General features: G+C 38.3%; 1 protein-coding gene across 2 annotated transcripts in view; it reads left to right on the top strand.

Moving 5' to 3' along the window:
• Nucleotides 1-23,080, top strand: part of PREX2 (phosphatidylinositol-3,4,5-trisphosphate dependent Rac exchange factor 2) — a 139,799-nt gene that overhangs the window by 75,688 nt on the left and 41,031 nt on the right. The window contains exons 18-26 of one of the 2 annotated variants that reach the window (XM_060775438.2): nt 1,082-1,230; nt 1,650-1,735; nt 4,507-4,643; nt 7,660-7,777; nt 8,967-9,196; nt 12,118-12,279; nt 15,793-16,015; nt 18,290-18,497; nt 22,354-22,533. In XM_060775438.2, coding sequence (XP_060631421.2) covers nt 1,082-1,230; nt 1,650-1,735; nt 4,507-4,643; nt 7,660-7,777; nt 8,967-9,196; nt 12,118-12,279; nt 15,793-16,015; nt 18,290-18,497; nt 22,354-22,533 — 1,493 coding nt within the window. The remainder of the gene's footprint in view (nt 1-1,081; nt 1,231-1,649; nt 1,736-4,506; nt 4,644-7,659; nt 7,778-8,966; nt 9,197-12,117; nt 12,280-15,792; nt 16,016-18,289; nt 18,498-22,353; nt 22,534-23,080) is intronic. The other variant, XM_060775439.2, reaches the window with a different exon arrangement.

Raw genomic sequence — 23,080 nt, 5'->3', positions numbered from 1 at the left:
GTCTTTCATGGCCAGAATCAATGGGTTGTTGTATGTTTTTCGGGCTCTATGGCCATGTTCTAGAAACATTATCTCCTGACATTTCTCCTGCATCTATGGCAGGCATGGTCAGAGGCATCGTCAGAGGTCCTCACAACCTCTAAGGATGCCTGCCATAGATGCAGGCGTCAGGAGAGAATGCTTCTAGAACATGGCCATACAACCTGAAAAGCCTACAACAACCCAGTTGTAGATTACTTTTGCCAGCTCCAGAGAAGCTCAGGGTTGGAGACAATTCTGCATGGAGCAGCCTCAATCACTGAAAGCGTTCCACCTAACTGTGAAACGATGTGGGTTATGTATGCATATAACAATAATATGTGTACGGTGTAGATTCCCAGCATATATCACTGAGATTTTACTATGTTGCCGTGTTGCAGCGGTATATATTTTCATAAAGCCTGCAAAATATTTTGCCTAACACAAGGAGCACATTTGAGTATTATTGACCAGTACATTACTATCCAAAGTAGATTAATCTAGGATGTTCATTACCGACAACAGTGGAATCTTAGGTGGGTTTACATTGCCATATAATCCAGATTATCAAATCAGTTAATCCACATTTTATCTGCTTTGTACTGGATTATATAAGTTTACACTGCCATATAATCCAGTTCAAAGCAGATAATCTAGATTTTACTTAGAGTCCCTTTCTATATTCTTATAACAGAGAATAATATCGCAGGATCTGATCCCAGGTTTTCTGTTTTAAACTGGGTTATATAAGTCCACACTGCCAGATAATCTGGGATAAACTTAAAACCTGGGATCAGATCCTGGGATATAGGGCTTGTCTAGAAGGGCCCACAGAGAGATTGAGTGAACATATGTTTCAAATAATTCTGAAATTGCTAAGCAATCACTTTTGACCTCCAGAATATTTTTTGTGGATTGCATGCATTTCACAATTGTAGTGCTAGGCCACTTGATAAATTTCTCAAAGTCTTACTTATCAGGAGCAAAGGATATGAGTATAAGTAGTTTTGTTTTCAAAATAATAATATATTTACTTTTCTCTGTGTTTTGTTTCCTTATTTAGATGGCAGGTCTGGAGGTTGGGAAAAAAATCTTTGCCATAAATGGTGACCTGGTTTTTCTGAGACCCTTCAGTGAAGTGGATAGCTTTCTGAAAGCATGTTTAAGCATCAGAAAGCCCCTCCGGGTACTTGTGAGCACAAAACCCAGGGAGTAAGTTGTTTCTTCAGTTTCAGAAATTGTAAAGTGTATTACAAACAATGGGCATCAAATTGGAAGGATGCAAAAACTTTTTCTTGGCAAACGTTAAATGCCTGGAATTAGGAGTTAAAGATTATTGGGTGAAGGCATTAATGGTCGAATGGGAATTTAAGTTATTTGCATTGAATATGCAGTTGTTAATGCTGTTCCTAAGTTATAATAATGGACTGATAATAATTAACATATCCAGAAAATGTGATTACATTTTCTGTTCATCTTTAATGACAATTTGTTTGTAAACAATGAAGAAATGTTGAATTGGTTGACTCCAAGAAGAATGTATTTCTTGAAATATATGTAGTCCCTGGTTCTCAGTGGACAGTGAAGTAAACATATTGGCATTGGATCTTTCATCTTGAGATTTCTCTTAGGACAGTGAAGATACCCGATTCTGTGGATGGTCTTGGATTCCAGATACGAGGCTTTGGCCCTTCAGTTGTCCATGCTGTTGGAAGAGGTAGGAATGAGGACTTGATTAGTTGTGAATATTTTTCCAGCATTTAAAACTGTAGGCAGAATTATCTAGAACTCTTGAGTCATATATCCATCCTTGATTTTATTTCGTTTGAATTTGATTTGTGAAGAAGTAAATAATAGGAGCAATGAAGTAAAAGTAAAGACAACCACCATAAGATACAAAGCTTATAATAGGCAACAGTGAAAATAATTATCTTCAGGCCTTGGCACTGATCTTCCAAAATACATCTGTTTTGGCACTGTGGGAAAGGGGAATGTTTCAACAAATGGACTTAGTACTGATATACAATTTAATAATTTACATCGGTAAGACATGATTTTTCTTTAAAGCTTTCTCTGTTGATTTAATTTTCATTTCAACAATATGTTAAATAAATTAAAATCTGCATAGAAACGTCCCTGAACTTGGATCCTTGGCTTATTATTCTGGATTAAAACATATCAGGTCTGTTTTAGTGTTTTTCTCAGATTGACAAAGAACAGAGTTGACAGAGAAATCTGTTTTCCCTGTTACAGGCATCAAGGTATAAGGGTTTCTTGGGACACAGAAAAAGTCTTGGTATGAAATAGTTGTAGCTTAGGTTGCTGTGAATTTTCCAGGCTGTATGGCCATGTTCCAGAAACATTCTCTCCTAACGTTTCGCCCTTATCTATGGCAGGCATCCTCAGAAGTTGGGAAGTTTGTTGGAGATTAGGCAAGTGGGGTTTATATATCTGTGGAATGTCCAGGGTGGGAGAAAGACCTCTTGTCTGTCTGAGGCAAGTGTGAATGTTGCTATTGGCTACCTTGATTGGCATTTAATGGCCTTGTAGTTTTAAAGCCTGGCTGATTGCTACCTGAGGATCCTTTGTTGGGAGATGTTAGCTGGTCCTGATTGATTCTTGTCTGGAATTCTCCTATTTTTAGTGTTGCTTTTTATTTACTTCAGACTATCAAAAAAGTCACTAAAATCCACAAGCATGTGGACAATTTCGACAGAAAAGAAGAAACGATGAACAAAATCTGGCTATCAGTATTAAAAACCTTTAAAATCAGGACAATAAATAAAGAGCACCACTCAAAAAACAGGGGAATTCAAGACAAGAATCAATCAGGGCCAGCGAACACCTCCCAACAATCATCCAGGCTTTGAAACAACAAGGCTATTAAATGCTAATCAAGGTGGCCAATTGCAACATTCCCCCTTGCCTCAAGCAGACAAGAGTTCTTACTCCCATCCTGGATATTCCACAGATATATAAACCTCACTTGCCTAGTTTCCAACAGGGTCCTCAACCTCTGAGGATGTCTGCCATAGATGTGGGCGAAACATCAGGAGAGAATGCTTCTGGAACATGGCCAATATAGCCCGGAAAACTCACAGCAACCCAATGATTCCAGCCACAAAAACCTTCGACAACACAGATGTAGCTTTCCATCTTTCTACCAGTATCAAATCTTTCTGTTTAAAATGCCCAAGAGTACTTAAATTGCTTATGGCTTTCAGTGTGGGATTTTGTCAGAATTTTATTTAGCAGCTATATAAATGATTCAATATAATAGTGTATATTACTAAGCTGCTGCTTGGTTATTATAGTAAGAGCAACAAATAAATCTGGCTTAAATGTAGCACCACAGAGGCAAATCAATTGAACTTTCACAAGGCCAGCCTTGTAAAACGGTGTCTCCTTTATCGGCATGCTCTGGGAAAAGATATGCATCCCATAGACATTCTTCCTTGTGACAGATTGTCAGGTTTGGTAGAGAAACACACTAGCACTATCTGTTGGTCTTCTTTCAATCCCTTTGCTTTTAGGAGACTTGTTTGGTGCAAACGCAAGGGGGGAACCTCCTTAGGGGTCACGACCAGGCTTTAGGAATTCAACAGGGAGTGCACCTATAGTGTCAAATTAATGCAGTTTGATACCACTTCAATGCCATGGTTTTATTGCTTTTGTCATTTGGGAACAATCTTTGGCAGACAATGCTAAAGATTGTGTAAACTACAAATACTAACATGATTCTATAGCATTGAGCCATGGCAGTTGAAGTGTTTCAGACTGCATTAATTCTATACTGTAGATTGCACCCTTAGAGGTATTAGTCTGGTTCTTTTTCTGTTGTCTTTTCAGCAGCAAGCAAAGATCTTTTTTTATTCAGGTGTTTCTTAAACAACCATCTTGCTGTAAAAAGGACTTTATTTTATTGTCGTGTTCTGAATTTAGTTACTTCCTAATGTACATATTTTATATTCCATCTTTTCCCCATTATGGGAGTTTTGACACAAGTTGAAACAGAGTATAGTTAAAACAAGGCATAATACAAAGATTGAAAAACAATTACATAAACAGTTATCTTAAAAACTCCAATATATAACAATTTAGAAAGCTGTTAAAGTACAGTACAATGGTGGCAATAAATAAATAAACAAATGCAGCACACCCTATTTATAACACATTTGGCAAATGTTTATATCTTAAGCAGCCATGAATCCCATTCTGCCAAGAAAGGCAGGATATAAATAAGCCAGTAGCTATGTAAATAAGGGGGGAAACTGGTTGTGGGGGTGAAATCTTTGTGTGGATCACTTTGAACACAACCTGTTAAAGCATTAAAGTCTCTCTGCAGTGGGAACACCATACTGGCTTCAATATGTTTCTGAGCTGAACTGCAAATAGAGAAGACATTCATGCAATTTGAGCTATTGATTCTTCCCCTTTTCTTCCCAAGAAGGAAACTTCTAACTTGGCAACTTTCCACTCTGTTTTAAGGAACAGTTGCTGCTTCTGCCGGCCTTCACCCGGGACAATGCATCATCAAAGTGAATGGAATTAATGTCAGCAAAGAAACACATGCAAGTGTCATTGCCCATGTCACAGCTTGCAGGAAACACAGACGCCCAATGCATGTAAATATGCTCCTGACTTTATTTATTTTGAATGTGGTTGCTTTACTTTTCCATTTTATTGGTTCACATCTATCCCTTGGGAGATGAATGCAAATAATGCAGTCAAAAGAGCATATCGCTATTGTAATTATTTTAAAAAGTGCTATTTGATGCAATTTGAGGTGCACATTTGAATTGACTTGTGATGAAACCAAAAGGGGCCAATTCTATGAATATAATACTGAACATTTCTACCTTTTCTATCACTTAATAAATATGTCCAATTGAAACCAGCAGAATCAGGCTCTAACTATATAAAAGCAATGTGAAAAATCACCGGAAAAGATAGATATATAAAGAAAACATATTTGGCACTAAATATGCCTTTTCATAATATTTTCAGTAACCTACCTAGTTGATAAGCACAGACTTCACACAAAACTTGCAGTAAAAAGCTTGAATAAGAGTGGAAAGAAAATGTATAAATTGGTTTGTGTTGGTACAGAATGGCGCTGGGATCATTCCAGTGATCTTTAAGATCCTGAAAGGACCTCCTTTCAAAACTTTTGCTGATACTTCATAAATATGGCTGGAAAGTAATGCAATCAATGGACCATAGCCTCCCACGGTGCAAAATAAACATTGTTAGATAAAATGCAGTGAATGTAGCAAGGAAGAGATGAGTTAAATTTAGCTTCATATCATAAACAAAAAGCATATGGAATTATTCAGTAATGCATTTGAAGTTATATTAAAAGAGAAATAAGCTTAAAATTTTATTTTGAAAAGTCATATAGAAATATATACAAAAGCTCAAATCCTTGGACTTTTTGCTTAACTTCCATTTCATCCCACACACTTTCCTTCAGAGGCTTGTATTTTCAATTCTGTCAGAACACAAGCTATTTTTGTAGTTCATCCAGCTGTATTTAACTGCGGGGTGGAAGAAATTCTGAAACTCACCATGGTTTTTTTTTTTTACTTTAGTAAGTAACTGAAAACGTTTTAGAATATATATTTTACTACCAGACTTTCTAGCAATGATTCTATATAAGAAGAGTACATTTTGTTCTAGAAAAAAACAAGGACAAGTTATCTAGTCTTTTGAGAACAATCTATAATTAACTGTTGGGCTAAATTCTAAATTACACAGATTTCTATATGTTTTAGGAATTCTTCCAGAATGTGGCTGGTTGAAACAATGAATATAAAAATATAACTGACATGCAGGCCTTTTTATTGTGTGTAGAGACCTGTTTCTAGACATTCAGTCAGAACCTAATGCATTCCTGCCCAGGCAGTAGATATTTTTGTGAATGCCCTTGTGTGTGAACTCTGATTTTAAATTATGAGACCGCCATCTACACCAGTGGTTCCCAACCTTTTTTTGACCAAGGACCACTCTCCAACTTTAGTACCAAAAGAGTTACGAATCAGTTTTTGGTCAACTCTTCATTTGGTTTGGGGCGCTGATTCAGAAGATTGCATTGGATAGACCACATCAGCTCTAGTTTCTGATACAGAACATATGCCATGGTCAGCGACAGGGAAGGAGTGGCTGGCAGTGCGAAAGGAGTGCAATTAAATTAAATTAAAGGAAGGAAGCTTGAGGACCAGATTTTCATCCTCCCGGCCCACTAATGGTCCGTGGCCCATAGGTTAAGAATTTATTTATTTATTTATTTCCTATATTTATACTGCACCCTTCTCACCCCTGAGGGGGGACTCAGAGCAGCCTCACAAAAGCACCATGTGGTGCCAACATCATAAAACAATCAGCAGTACATTGAAATATTAAAACAGCAATTAAAACAATTGATTGGCACACTTCTATTAAAATCAGAATCCAAAATCCAGTCCAGGTCAGAACCACTGATCTACACTGACCATTTAATGCAGTTCAAAGCTAGCTTCAAACAGTGGCGGGCACTAGACAGCCAACTCCCATGAAAGTGCATAAAGGAAAGTCCTTTATGTGCATTGGTGCTCTGTGGTTTGTATAATTACTTTCTGGGCCTCAAACTGGTTCAAGGATTTGCTATGTAATCTGCACAGCAAAATCAATTTCTTCGGTAATAGTTTGAATCTGTATGAAATGGTCAGTGTAAATCAGTAGACAGGTTCTTAATTTTAACAAGTGTGATCTTATAGTTAAAGCAAGTCCTCAGTATCCATGGGGGGATAGGTTCCAGGACCCACTCACCCTTGGACACTAAAAAAACACAAGGCAGAGGTAACTCCCAGACACCAGATATGCTGCATTTTGGGGGCTCCCCTACTTCTGGGGAGCATGCTAACCCCCCATCTACATCTGCCTCCAGGAGGGCCAAAAACAATTGGCCCAAAAACACCATAAAACATTTAAAAACATTAACACATAATATAAAACCATAACAAGAAAACTAAAAGCATACATCATTTGTGTCTCCTAATAAAAACATTGTCCCATCTCGTCGTCCAGTCGTTCCAATTCCTATGTCCCTTACCTTGCATTTTCAAACGCTTGTTCAAACCACCAAGTCTTGATTCTCTTCTGAAATGTGAATAGTCTCTGAAAAAAGCAAACAGATGCAACCTCTTTTAGCCTGTTTGTCCTTCCTCATTAATCAATGATTTTGACCACATTCTAATGTTGCTTGAATACACGTGTTCCAATTTTATCTTTGAAACATTGGAGTTTATGTTACTGCAATGTTAGAAGTTTGAGGTCTGAAGGAGAATTTTAATGGGAAGATCAGGAATTTTATTTGAGTGGGGCATGACTTAATCTTGTCCCAAAACCCATCGCTCTGCTTCACAGTGTAGTATGGCAAGACAGGAAGCATTTGCTTGGAATATTTAGTGAGAGTCTTTCTGCTCATCTCTGAGTCATTAAAATTCCAGGAAAAGGGTGGGCTGGTGGGATGAGGATGAAAATTAAACTTTCATTTCAATATGACACTCATGAGAACATTGTTTCCTTTAGCAAAGCTAATATGCTTTCCTGTTTATAGTAAGCACGTAAACTTTTAAAATAATTGTTATTGCTATTCTGCAGCAAGATTCTATTCAGTGGGTCTATAACAGCATTGAGAGCGCTCAGGAAGATCTGCAGAAAACAAATTCCAAGCCTTTGGGAGATGATGGAGGATACGCATTTGACTGCAAAGTAGAAGGTGGGGTTATTTGTCTCTTATTGAACACAGCAAAGTAAAATGTCAGATGAGACACTTAAGACCAAAAGCAGGAGAAGCAAATACCCCACACATTGTCAAAAGAACATCCCTTGAAGTAAGACACATGAAACCAAATAAATGACACTCTTCACATATAATATAGAGAGAGATGTGGGCTTTCTCCTTCAGGTGATATGTTTGAAGTATGAAGTATGTATGTGATTTAGTCAGTTACAAGCCTAATTTCTTAATTAGTGAAATAGTCCAACTAATGTATAGGCATGGAAATCTGATTATGACCTTTACTTGAATGTTGATTTATTTTTCATATTGCTTTAGAATTGTCCTTATAGTAAAGGTAAAGGTTTTCCCCTGACATCAGTACCGTAGCCAAGATATTGATTCGGGGGGTTCAGTTTGATTTGGGGGGGGGGGCTGAGTCTGAGTGAGAGAGGCTCTACCCTAGCAAACCTTTTGTCTCATTATCCCAATACCCCCATGCATATGGGACATATTGAGCATGGTGATCAGGTCATGATATGAATAAACATAACAGTTTAAATAATGTACCAGTAAGGCCTTCTCATGGACCACCCTGGGAATTTGGGGGGGGGGGGGGGCTGAAGCCCATCAAGCCCCTCACCCCAGGCTATGGGCCTGCCTGACATTAAGTCTAGTTGTGTCCGACTCTGGGGGGTGGTGCTCATCTCCATTTCTAAGTCAAAGAGCCAGCTTTGTCCGTAGGCACTTCCTAGGTCATGTGTCCAGCATGACTGCATGGAGCATGTTACCTTCCTGCAGAAATGGTGCCTATTGATCTACTCACATTTGCATTTTTTCAAACTGCTAGATTGGCAGAAGCTGGACCTAACAGTGGGAGCTCACCTGCTCCCCAGATTTGAACCTCTATATAGCTCCACCTAATTGAAATTTTAAGGATTTTCTTTGAGATTGTGCCCTAAAAGACATTCATCCACCTTCAGTTATCCTTGGAATCTTTGGTTTAGTAATAGTATATCTGTATGTATATCAATGCCTATGTCTGTATCTCACTTTACAAAAAACGAATTATCTTCTAGCAAGATTATAAATAAACTGTAATCTGTTTTAGCTCATTTACTTGCTCAATTCAATTTTAATTTAGTTTGCTTAACAAATGATGATTTAGTTGCATTCGTTAAATCATTAGATAAGATGGAAACAAAAGAAGTTGACTTGAAACATCTATTTCTAGAAGTAATTGACAAATTTAATACCATGGCAATAATTGATGGACGGAAGGACCATGTCAGTTTAACTGTTGATAATGTTCATCTGGAATATGGTGTCGTTTATGAATATGACAGTACAGCTGGAATAAAATGTCATGTTTTGGAGAAGATGATTGAACCAAAGGGCTTTTTCAGCTTGACTGCAAAGGTATGAAGCGTAAAATATTTCTTTCTTTAATTATTTATTGTTCCTTCTGTCACTGAAGTGGCGTATCTTGTATAGGGAAAGGTTTTTAGTTACTTCATTTCAAGTCTATCATTTGTCAATGATCTGTTGATAGTTATTAATGCTTATGAATTGTGGTTATTTGTCCAGAAATACCTCTGTACGGTTTATGGTTGTTAATGGTTATGAGTCATAGTTATTCACCCAGAAAGAAAATTCAGTTGCAGGGCAGTCATAAAGTAAACTGCCAAACTTAAAATAATGTGAAAGAGACTAGGTATAAATTACGTTGCTACCTTTTGGATTTTGTGTTTTCAAGTACTTCTCTAAATGTTTTTGTGTTCAATAATAATTGGATGTTATTTTTAAAAAATCATAGTTATCTATTTTAATAGCAAAGTTCATATTGCTTATTTTGTGTAAGAGGGGTCAAGAGTATATTCATCCACAACATTATGCAGATTAATTGTTCCTTTCATAAATAAAGTGTACCCAGTGAGTTCTATGCTAATTGCTCAGAGGAGCACGGCATTGTAAAAAGGCTTTAACTGGTGCTAAATTACAGCAGGGAAGAAAATGAAAAATCAGTGGTGTTAATCCAGCCATTGAGAGATAAGGATTTGGAGAAAAAACAGCAGTGTGACATCAGGATGGTGGGGGGGGGGGGGGGGGAGGGGGAGATGAACCCTATCCCAAGTAATGTTTATGGAGTGATAAGTAGCCTATACTAGCAGTTATTGTGTTACCGTTTCAGTAATAATATTAATCAAAAAGTAACTATTTCCCCCTTCCTTGTAAAAATTTGGCTTCTATTCAATTGTTAGATGCAACTAGATTGCTTAGTGGATGCTTAATGCAAATCTCATGCCTCCAGTGGATGGACCCTAGCTGAAAGTCACAACATACACATCCATCACATACTATTATATTGTCTGATATTTTATCAGCAGTTCAGACAAGATATAATTTGTGATGGGTATGTATGAGAGATAGTTGCAGTTGTATTATTTTGTTGAATGGTCATAGCCTTCCTTGTTCTTGTAGCTGGAGTTGCCACTATTTTAAAGGGTGTATCTGGAAAGGTACTATTCAGATGAGTACTGTCTAAATGCTTAAGTTGCTGTACATATTTTAGAGACGAGCTGTTTCATATTTTAATTGTTTTATAGGTTATATGTTTCAATGTTATAATGTCTATAGGACTATTTTATAATGTTTTAATTCTTTTAATTCTTAAAGTTTACTGTTATTATTGTGTATTACTTTGATTTTTGATGTGTTTGCATTATTTTTGGCATTGAATGTTTGCTTTTTTCTGTGTATAAACTGTCCTGAGTCCCTTCTGGGACAGAGGGCGGTCTAGAAATAAATTGTTGTTGTTGTTGTTGTTGTTGTTGTTGTTGTTGTTGTTGCAGAAAGTACATTTTTTGAAGTCTAGGTTTTTATGACTCAAAGTCAGAGAGTTTTTAACCGTATATGGCATGTGCTATTGGTTGAGTTGTGGCATATATGGACTAGCGGGATCATGATGTGTCCTGGCTCGTGCTCTATTTTAAACTGTGTTGTAGAGCAATAGAGGGATATTATTATTATTATTATTATTATTTCCCCGCTTTATCTCTCCTGAAGGAGATTCAAATATCTCCTATTGAAATCATTAGGAGGGAAACTACTTGTATCACATACATACTTGCTGCACAATTGTATGGTTGACAATGGTGTGTTCATGGTTGCTGCAGTGTGCACTTATACTTGGGTGAATATTGAATAAACGTGCTTTCAGCCTTTTTTGACCATTCTGATAATGTATTTTTGCCAGAAGAATGGCTACACTGGTAGAGCATTCTGCAATCATATTGAAGCTCCCCCCCCTCCCCGAATTTATCTTCCATATTGTTAGAATATCTTGTGCTGTCTAGTGTGGGTAAATGTAGTCCTATTTTACAGATCCTTAAATGGCACAATTGAAGTCTAGAATGGCTCAGAAAGTCATCTTATAGTGAAGAAAAGTAATGCAAAAACAATTAGGAGAGCTAAGTTAGAATGTTACATGTAATACAGTAATTCTTGCGGGTTGCTTTTGATCAAAGCTGCAAACCTTAATTATGAAATGATATAAATTTTTAAAATAGTCATTTAGGAATGGCAATGCTTTAGAGTTACTAAAAAGATAATTTGAAATTGAAGAACAGGATCTACATGACTTGGTATGGATTTAACCACACTCTCTGTAGTGATAGCCAAGGGATAGATTTTGCTGAAACATTTTGCATTATTAATTAAACCCGCTGAAAACAAAACTCTTACAAGCAATTAGAAACCTAATTAATATCATGATTCAGAAAGTGTAAGTTACAGTACTTTTTTTTGTTGCTATAATTGCATATACACTGTAAAAGTTTTTTAATGCTAAAGGAAACATAATTTAATGCATGGAAAAATAGTTAGTAAATGCCCTATACACATGCCATACATTCCAGTCAATGGAATCAAGAAAAAATATTTCACATGAGAGAAGTTAATTGAGCCTTTTGATATTTTATCTTGCATATTTTTTTTTACAATGGAGAGTTCAATATACTGGATTCTCATGCACTGCTTTAGAAGGAATAGTTTTGGGGTGTAAGTTACAGTACTGTTAGGTCCTGTTGAAAGACAGGACCTATCAAAAGACAATAGATTTTTTATGTGTCTGTTTTATGTTGACTGCAGATAAAAATGATTGAGTCCCTGCACCTTTAACAATTTCTTTTCTTCTGATTTATGTATGATTCTCATAGTTTCTGATTTTAAAAGTATAAAGATTCATAACAGACTTTCAAACACTTTAAAACATTTTAAATTAACTCCAGTAGAGTGTGTTAGTTGTAACACTGAAGGAATCTACTACAATTTACTTACAGATTCTGGAAGCACTTGCAAAAAGTGATGAGGAATTTGTGCAAAACTGTAACAGCCTAAATAGTCTGAATGAAGTAATACCTCCTGACTTGCAAAGTAAATTCAGCACCATTTGCAATGAGAAAATGGAACACATTTGCAGAAGGATTACTAGTTACAAAAAGGTAAGGGTAAAAAGCTATGCTTGAAAAAAAACAACCAAAAATATTCAGCTGAGCTAAGCACGTATAACCAAAATAACTGCATGCCCTCTTTGTTTATACTTGCCTCTATTATCTCTCTTTCTTTTTTTCTGTTGTTTTCTCTGAACCATATTCATGTCAACAAACCCTGCCTAGAATCATAGAGTGGAAAGAAACCACAGGGGCCACCTAGTCTATCTCCTGGTCATGAAGGAATGCACAAAATACTAGAAGTGTGCATTTTTTTGTTAGTCCTCATAAGTCATATCAAATTTGTTAAATTCGTACTTACGAGGCAATATCTGACACATGGGCATGCCCCATGCCAAAAATGTAAGAATCAAAACTTTTTCATTTCCATTTTGTATATTTCAGAAGCCTCCTAAAGTCGGTTTTATTTTCAGCACAAGGAATCAAAGCAAAGCCAGAGGGCTTCCTCTCCTCTTTAAATTAATGGCCTATTGCCATGAGGAGAGGAAAAGTGGGGAGAAAGCAGAGTTTGCTGGGAAAGAAAGCACAGAACTCTGGGAAATGTATTTTGGGAAAGTGAGGAGCCCTATGGCTTACAGGCTACTAAGATCCCTGACAACATACTTAGCCCCCTTTGAATGTCTGTAATGTTTCTCAATCAATATGAATATTGATATCAGTTATTAGGCTATCTGCCTTATTTAAATTTTTTGCCTCTCTCTCATCTCTGTTTAACTTGACTGCTGTAGAGGGGTGTTTTTATCCCCCAGTCAGAATTTCTATGCATGCAATCCTTTTCATATAGTTCTTGACTACTGTAGAATAATTCATTATGTTCTGTACAATGTCTACGATAATAAGATAGTATTGAGTCAGGAAGAAGAATATTGGCGCAACTATATGGGGAATTACTGCATCTGATATTACCTTAATATAAATTCATACAGTCATTTACTGCTCAGAAAAGACCTTTCCAAAATCCATTAACATGATGCATAGTTGTTGTTTCAAAAATGTTTACCGTTCTTGATAGCTGTTAGTAATGTGCCTTATTCCAAGAGCAGCCATGCTTTTATTTTAGAGAGGTAAATGTCACCATAGTAACAAAAGTGTCTGAGAATTCTTTAGCCGTGCTGTTAGTTTTGCTGTGAAAGTTTGCAATCTATAAATAGAAGCCTAGTGGCTTCCTGTGTTTCTTATTATCCCATTATTTCGAACAGAAGTTTTAGTCCAGCATAATGCTCTCCAGGTTTTTCAAGCATATGTATGAAAACTATTTTGGATAATACTTACTGTCTCATCGAATTATATCCAGGCTTTTGGTTTCTGTGGGAGATAATGTGTGGGAGGTTTAAATGTGAAATATGCGCTGCTCTTCTTCCTGTTTAAATGCCCTTAATGCCTTTGTTGCATTATTTCACATCTTTCAAGCCAACTGTACTAGATTATCTGGACAGAAGTATTATGAAGAGCACTTAATGTCTATACCATAACAGTTCGTGATCACATCCCACACAATTTAGATTTTTGGCAAACTTGGGTTCAAAGCATATATGGTATTCTTTGTTTATATGTGAGTTTAGGAAATCATTATGGCTGTTTATAGATGTAACAGAAAGTATCCACTATTAATATGACTGTTAGTAAGAATATTATCAATGTAAATGCCTATTGACCCCCTGGTGGCACAATGGGTTAAACTGCTGAGCTGCTGAACTTGCTGACCAAAAGGTTGGTGGCTTGGATCCAGGGAGTGGGGAGAGCCCCCACTGTTAGCTCCAGCTCCTGCCAACCTAGCAATTCGAAAACATGCAAATGTGAGTAGATCAATAGGTGCTGCTTCTGCAGGAAGGTAATAGCGCTCCATGAAGTCATGCTGGCCACATGACCTTGGAGTTGTCTGGCTCTTTGGCTTAGAAATGGAGGTGAGCACCACCCCCAGTCAGATGCAACTAGACTTTACATCAGGGGAAACCTTTACCTTTCATTGCCTTTATTTCTAGGTTATGGTTACCTAAAACATGTATTTTTTCTCTTAAGCTTGACAAAGTAAGCCAGAATTATCATACTTCATGAAATTGGGAATATCCCTTTAGATTGGTTACACCAATTGACAATATTTAGGATATCAAAGTTCAAATCCCAGGATGGTGGTTTGAGCATTGGACTACGTCTCTGGAGATGGGGTGTCAAATCCTCACTTGACCATGGAAACCCACTGGTTGATTGCAAACAAGTCACACCTTTTTGTCTTTAGAGAAAAGCAATTATATCATCAAGAAAACTATATGATGTGGTCTCCACAAATCAGAGTTAACTTGAAGGCACATAACAAAATCATCAAATACAGCTGAGGTAGTACCTCCCCCCCCCCCCCAATTGTTCTGGACATTTCTTTGAAGTAGCACTAGTGCAAAAAGTGGATAGCAGCCCTAAACATTATAGTCAATGATGACAAATGTCACAAATCACATTTCAATAGTCTCTGTAGGGATGCATGATTCCTAATGGTACAGTTGTCATTGCATGAGTGATTGGCATATGTACTAGTTGTGATGGTGGGTACATTTCTGGAAGTGCAGGTTTTATATTATACTCCTACTAAGTGTATAAGAGGCATGTTTGGTATTGCAGGAGAGATACACCAGTCCTTCCTACAAGTGTTGTAAGCAAGCATAAAATTTGTCTGCACACTCATAATTTGATTTTTTTAAAGTTGTTATTAGATTGTAATTCATGATAGTGGATAACTCTATCTATAGTGACAGATCGTCACTGCGGATGATCAGTCACTGTTGGAGCCCCCAGTGGTGCAATGGTTAAACCCTTGTGCTGGTAGGACAGCTGAGTGACAGATCAATGCTTCGAATCTGGGGAGAGCAGGTTGAGCTCCTTCTGTCAGCTTCAGCTCCCCATGCGGGGACTTGAGAGAAGCCTCCTACAAGGATGGTAATACATCAAACATCCAGGCATCCCATGGGCAACATCCTTGCAGATGGCCAATTTTCTCACACTGGAAGCGTTTTGCCATTTCTCAAGTCACTCCAGACATGAAAAAAAAAATCACTGTGGAAAGCTTATGTTAATACCTTGTCATCACAAAATACTTATCACTTGTATAACAGTCAGTAAAATGAGAATACAAGTTAGTAAACTGAAATCAAAAAGGTGTTTTGTTCCATTATTTTGTGTGTTTTCAAGATGTTTCTGAAAACACACAAAACTCTAAGACACAAAGTGTTTTCTTGGTTAGATTTGTTTAGAGGAGATTCCCCTTTCATTTCCTCTGAAATTGTGTGACTTACAAAAGATCACCCAGTGGGTTTCCATGGACGAGTGGAAATGTGGACCCTAGTTTCTAGAGTAATAATTGTATACTTCAATATCCAAATCTTTTAAAATATAACAATTTTAAATTGTTATATTTTAAAAAGATTTCAATATCCAAATCTTTTAAAATATAACAATTTTAATATTAGTTTTGATACTAAAATAAACTTTATGCATTCCATTTTTCACTTGCAGTTTTCACGGGTTTTAAAAAATCGAGCTTGGCCTACCTTCAAGCAAGCCAAGTCAAAAATTTCTCCACTACACAGCAGTGATTTCTGTCCAACAAATTGCCACATCAATGTGATGGAAGTCTCATATCCTAAGACTTCAACATCAGTTGGCAGTGCCTTTGGTGTCCAGTTGGATAGCAGAAAACATCTATCACATGAAAAAGAGAACAAATATACTGACCAAGGTAAGGCTCAATGATCTCTCCCACCTTTTCCCTATCACACAAGCATCTTTTCTAACGTTAGCATTGTAGCTCCATTTTGATTCCGCCTTGCCACTGCTTCAGATGGGAACTGTGTGTGTGGCCACCTTCATAAATTAAGCAGCCAGTGTAGATAAAGCCAAACATGCATTTGAAGAAGATATCCTAAAACCTATTTTTATAACTCCATGTTTAATTATTTTGCTTAATTATGCTTTACCATGCTGAAATCTAAATAATATTTGCTTTTACTACATAGGTTGATTTCTTCCCATAAGGGGAAGTTATCATTTATCATTTATTCAGTCACTTGTTATTGCTTCTCCCCCTGTTTTTTCCAGATTAACCAGCAAATCCTTAGATAACTCAGAATTTTTCCCCTCCATTACTTATATCTGTGCGGGAAATGCCTTTAGATAAGCAAGTTGCAACTTTGGCTACTTCTTTTGTGTTTTGGATTGACCTGGGAATGCTCTAAATCTAAGGCACAGCCGGTAAAAAGCTAGCTTTAAGCTACTGTTTAAATGATTTATTGGACCTTTCTTGATTCCTAACCTCAATAACCTATGCGTGTTTCATGTCTATGTGAAAAAATGGACCTCTAACTTAGAAACAAATAAAGAGATCTAAAAATTCTACACCAGTTGAATGCTTATGAGAAGCCCACAGGAAGGACATGAGTAAAATAGTACCCTATTCTTCATGTTTCTTATCAATGGGCATTCAGAATTATATTCTGATATTTGAGGTAAGCATGTGGCCACAAGGAGCCTTTTTCTTCCATGAGTGCATGATCTCCTTTTAAAGGTATCCAAATTAAGAGTCATTTTACCATGCTTTGTGATGTATGGCAAATTCCATAGTTCGTGCGAAGAAGTACTTTCTTTTATCATCCCTGAACCTACCTGAATGCAGGACAGTTGGTTATATACATCTTATGAGGTCTTTGTTCCAGAATTCCTGCAGATGCTAACAAAAGCAGATTATGTTCCATGTTATTAAATGGTGGTGATGTGCATGAGGACACTTCGGTGTGTCTATGCCAATTTATTTATAAGACATGACAATCCACAGTTGATTGAAATTGTGGATTCACAGCTTGCAGAGCCAGAGAATCTACTGTAATTACTACTTTATATATTTCTCTAAGACTTTAAATATAAAATGTATTCATTCATTTCATTTATATTATCCTTAGCCCTACCGTTTTCTCTTCCTCCACTAGTTAATATTCAGTTGTTCAGACTGGTCATCATTCTGTAGTTTGCATTTTTCTTTCTTCTCTCTGAACATGTTTCAGAGACTTCCCCATGAAATGTAATGTCACCTTTTGTAGCTGTAAATAAATATATTTCATATCATTTTATCAAAGAAGGCTAATTTTTTGTTAGACCTCTGTATGGTGGTAGTGCAGGACTGGTTATTGTTCCTGCTTGCACGTACGAATTACTATGCTTGTGAGACAAAACTACTGTGTTTCCCTTTCTCTACAGTCTTTTTACAATTTCTATTTGTCTTCCTCATCTGCTATGGCTTCTTCGCAATTTGTTTTATTGCTTCCCAGTTAGTATTTATTAGAAAGATTCTACTCGGTTAGTAACCACATGACAACATTATGACACCTCTTAGTGAATCATATTCAATTGTATGTTGAGTTGCTAGGAAAATGCAGGCTATTCAAAGCAAGAGCCACCATTCCTGAATAGTTTAATCCCATTTTGTTCCTTTTTTGTGTGTGACTCCCCACTTCCCACCTCCATTTTTTGAGCAATAACTAAGAAATCATTTAGAATATCAGTCTTAGAGAAAACCAAGTGAATAAACAATGTGTTTTTGATTGAAGTGCTTCTTGATTTTGAAAATATTTAACAACAAACACTCTCCCTTTTTTGCTTAAAAGCAATAATAATTACAGAGTTTTGTTTTCCCAAGTACTTATTTATAGCTACTTATGATTGATTTTACTGCGAGGTGCCTATGATTTTCAATGATTTGGATTGCTTTAATATACTGATTTTAATCTTTGAAAAACAGAAAAACATGTTTTACTAGCATGGAGGCAATTTTAATTATACCAGGGGTATGTGGAAAGAATGAATTTCTGTGCCTTTTTTTGTCTCTAGCATCAGCGTGCTCATATGCTGGATAGGTGTAAGTAAGGCTTGTGTTTTAAACTCAAGAATGGTCATTATGAAAATAGAGTACCTGAGAGCATATATTATTTATTTATTTATTTTAAAATTCCATCATTTGCAGGTAAACTGAATCCCATGGTCTATGTACAACATACAATCACTACCATGGCAGCTCCTTCAGGACACTCCTTAAGTCAACAGGATGGCCATGGTTTGAGATATCTGTTAAATGAAGAAGATCTGGAAACACAAGACGTCTATCAGAAATTGTTGTGCAAGTTGCAGGCTGCACTAAAAGAGGTGGAAAACTGTGTTTCACAAATAGATGAGTAAGTAAATTGCTAGAATATATTTTAGAGATTCTGAACATTAACAGATAAATAGAAAATAGTGATCAAATTAGTATAGGTACTGAAATATTTATGTGCACTATGTATTTTATTAAGAATACAAAGAAATTGCACCTTCTCTTATACTATAACATAAATACTATCAAGCCAAAACATGCATACTTATCAGATGAACCAAGAAATAGATCACATATTCTTAGAAATAATCAATTTCTTTTCATTAATATTTTTATGTTAGTATTCTAGCAACTTTTTGCTTTCTAAATTGTTAATGTCACCGCTATTCCGCTATAAATTTACATGACGTAATATCAGTATTTTCATTTTTTATCCTTTTCATATTATAATCATAAATAAATTTTGTGACTCACATAGTTGAAAAGGTGAACACTACACACAAGGAGTATTACATAAAGTGTTTTGTAACAATAATTCTATATAAAATAATGTAACAGAAGATTAGTTAGGTTTTACATACCTGTCAGTCTTAAATTGTCAGACTTTAAATAAAATCCCCATTCTATTATTGCTGGTTTCTTGCTTTAACTGTTGGGTTTTAGTTATTATACTTATTTATTCAGAGAATGATAGTTTATCAGCTTTTTAGTTTTTATGATGTAGTTGGTCCAGTAAAATTTGATAACATAGGCTAAGCTAATGATATTGCCGGCAGAATAGTATTTGAGTATAATTTGTACAATCAAAGGTAAATAGAAAATATTTATTTATTATTTATTTATTTGGTATGCTTGTATACCGCTAATATCTCAGCCTATGCGGCGACTCATTGCGGTTTACAACATGTTAAAATATACAATGTTAAAATATACAATTCACTTAAGCATATAAAATTAAAATTAAGAATACATACAAAAAACATACGCAGCATTGGGCCACCAATACAGATCGGGACATCTCATAGTTAAAATCGTCATCCAATTCGTTGTCTTGATTGCTAATCCATGGTCAGATAAAACATCACGACGAAGGTCAATTGAAGACTTGCTCAAACATCCAGGTTTTTAGTTTTTTCCTAAATGCCATTAGCGAAGTGGCTGACCTTAATTCAGTAGGGAGGGCATTCCAAAGCCGGGGGGCCACCACAGAAAAGGCCCTATCTCTCGTTCCCATGAGCCGCACCTGTGAAGCAGGTGGGATAGAGAGAAGGGCTTCTCCTGAAGATCTAAGGGTCCTGGTGGGCTGATAGGCCGAGATACGTTCGGATAGGTATGTAGGGCCAGAACCGTTTAGGGCTTTAAAGGTCAAAACCAGCACTTTGAATTGGGCTCGGTAGCTAATCGGTAGCCAGTGAAGCTGGTACAGCAGAGGAGTTGTGTGCTCCCTGCGCCCAGCCCCTGTTAATACCATGGCTGCCGCCCGTTGGACTAGTTGGAGCTTCCGGGCCGTCTTCAAAGGCAACCCCACGTAGAGAGCGTTGCAGTAATCAAGACGGGATGTAACCAGAGCGTGGACTACCGTGGCCAAGTCAGACTTCCCAAGGTACGGTCGCAGTTGGCGCACGAGTCTTAACTGTGCGAATGCTCCCCTGGTCACCGCCGAAACCTGGGGCTCCAGGCTCAGCGATGAGTCCAGGATCACACCCAAACTGCGAACCTGTGTCTTCAGGGGGAGTGCGACCCCGTCTAACACAGGCTGTAACCCTATACCCTGTTCGGCCTTGCGACTGACCAGGAGCACCTCTGTCTTGTCTGGATTCAATTTCAATTTGTTCGCCCCCATCCAGACCGTCACAGCGGCTAAGCACCGGTTCAGGACTTCGACAGCCTCCTTAGTAGCAGGTGGGAAGGAGTGACAGAGTTGGACATCATCTGCGTACAGATGACACCGCACCCCGAAACTCCGGATGATCTCACCCAGCGGCTTCATGTAGATGTTAAACAACATGGGGGACAGTATTGAACCCTGAGGAACCCCACAAGACAAAGGTTGTGGGGTAGAGCAGGAGTCCCCCAGTGACACCTTCTGAGACCGACCCTCGAGGAATGACCGGAGCCACTGCAGAGCAGTACCTCCGAGACCCATTCCCGCGAGGCGTCCCAGAAGGATACCGTGGTCGACGGTATCGAAGGCCGCTGAGAGGTCGAGTAGCACCAACAGGGACACACTCCCCCTGTCGAGCTCCCGACGGAGATCATCCACTAAGGCGACCAAGGCTGTCTCGGTACCATGTCCCGGCCTAAAGCCAGACTGTGCCGGATCTAGATAATCTGTGTCTACCAAGAATGCCTGGAGTTGTGAGGCCACCACACGTTCCATGACTTTGCCCAAAAAGGGAAGATTGGAAACAGGCCGATAGTTTACCAATTGAGTGGGGTCCAGTGATGGCTTCTTCAACAGCGGTTTTATCACAGCTTGCTTTAAGCTGGCTGGAAAAATGCCTTCCCGAAGGGAGGCATTAACCACCACCTTAACCCACTCGGCCAATCCCCCTCTGGCCTCCTTTAGAAGCCAGGATGGGCAGGGGTCTAGGATGCATGTGGTAGCTCTCATTCCTCCAAGCACCTTGTCCACATCCTCAGTTTGAACCAATTGAAATGAATCCATCAAAATCGGACAAGCAGATGCTCGTGTTACATCCTCAGAGACTGCCGTTAATGCGGCGTCCAGTCCAGAGCGGATCAAAGCGACTTTGTCTGCGAAGAACCGAGCAAAAGCTTCACAGCGAGCAGCCGAGTCATCAGGGCACCCATCCTGAGTGGTGGGTTTCAAAAGGCCTCTGACAACTCGGAACAGTTCAGCCGGACGGTTCTTTGCAGACGCAATAGTGGCCGCGAAGAAAGTTTTCTTAGCGGCTCTTATTGCCGCGGCATATGACCTTAAAAAGGCCACAAACCGTGTTCGGTTTGACTCGCTCGGATCCGAACGCCACACGCTCTCTAGTTCCCTCTTCTTTCGCTTCAACACCGCCAGCTCCTCAGTAAACCAAGGGGCCGGTTTAGATCGGCTACTTGAGAGGGGACGTTCTGGAGCGATCGTGTCTATTGCCCTGGTCATCTCCCCATTCCAGAGAGCGACCAGGGTATCAACAGGATCACCAACCGCGGTGGCGGGAAAATCCCCAAGAGCCGTCAGGAATCCTTCCGGATCCATAAGCCTCCTGGGGCGGACCAATTTAATAGGTCCTCCACCTCTGCGGAGGTTAGGGGGCGCAGTAAGTCTAAAGCTGACCAGGAAGTGGTCGGTCCATGGCAACGGAGAGATGGATAACTCCTCGACACCGCCACCTTCCTCCCATCCCTGACAGAAAACCAAGTCCAATGTATGTCCAGCACTGTGGGTGGGGCCAGATACTTGTTGGGACAGACCCATGGTCGCCATGGTAGACATGAAGTCCTGAGCCGCTCCCGTTAGGGCAGCCTCAGCATGGACATTGAAGTCCCCCAGCACAAGCAGCCGCTGGGACTCCAATGCCAGGTCCGAGACTACCCCCGCTAGCTCAGGTAGGGAGACTGTAGTGCAGCGAGGTGGACGGTACACTAACAGAATCCCTAATCTGTCCCGGTCACCCACCCTCAGGTGGACGCATTCAAAATAGTGATCAGATTAGTATGGGTACTGAAATACTTATGTGCACTATATATTTTAGTAAGAATCTGTGTGAGTCCCCTTCAGGGTGAGAAAGGTGGGATATAAATGCAGTAAATCAATCAATCAATCAATCAATCAATCAATCAATCATCCTATTTGATAGTTGTCTGTTTTGTAAGACTATTGCATTTTAGATCTGTGTCATTTTCATTATACAATTCACATATTTTCATAGTAATATACAGAAGATTTTTATTATTATTAAGAAGAATGTATGCAATTGCAGCCTTCTCTCTTCAATAACATATTCACCAAGATCAGAGCATAAAACCCACGAACCATTGACATCACCAGACAGTGATAACGAAAAAGGAGAACGCAATGGGAAAAAGGTCTGTTTCAGTGTAACTGGTGATGAGCAAGAAGATTCTGGTCATGACACTATTAGCAACAGGGATTCATATAGGTAAGTGGGCCTTACCTCCATCAATAAGAGGGCAGTATATGGATTATGTTCTATTTGAGTAAATAGTATAAATCTTTAAAATTCCACAATGAAAATGAAACATAGTGTTTATCAATCAGCTAAAATTAAATGGAAGGTAATGTTATTTTGTACTTTCAAAATAGTTTTTCCTCTCAGTGCTTTCCTCATGTCGTCCACATTTGAGCTCAGAATTAGCAAAGATAGGCTCACAGTGGAGGTTAGGAGAAGATCTAAACCACATCAGATAGCAGTATATCCATGGCAATAAAATTCTTTTAAATGCCTGTATGCTTAGATCACCAGAGTCCTAACTAACAAAACCAGCTCAAGGGTATGGACTGATAAATGTACAGGGCGAGATATTGAGACATGCCCCTGGTTCCCAAGAAAGCCATGAAATCCTGATGATCTTACCTCAGCATGGATGCTAAAATCTCCCAACTCAATAAGTTTAACACCACTTTCAAGATCACCTTCATGAGCTCTGGCTGGGAGACAGTTGGGCAGTGAAGTGAAATTGATACCA

This window comes from Anolis sagrei, chromosome 4 (genome assembly GCF_037176765.1).
Source record: "Anolis sagrei isolate rAnoSag1 chromosome 4, rAnoSag1.mat, whole genome shotgun sequence".
Lineage (NCBI taxonomy): Eukaryota > Metazoa > Chordata > Lepidosauria > Squamata > Dactyloidae > Anolis > Anolis sagrei.
Note: the sequence above shows the minus strand (reverse complement) of the source record. Positions and strands in the feature narration are given on the sequence as shown.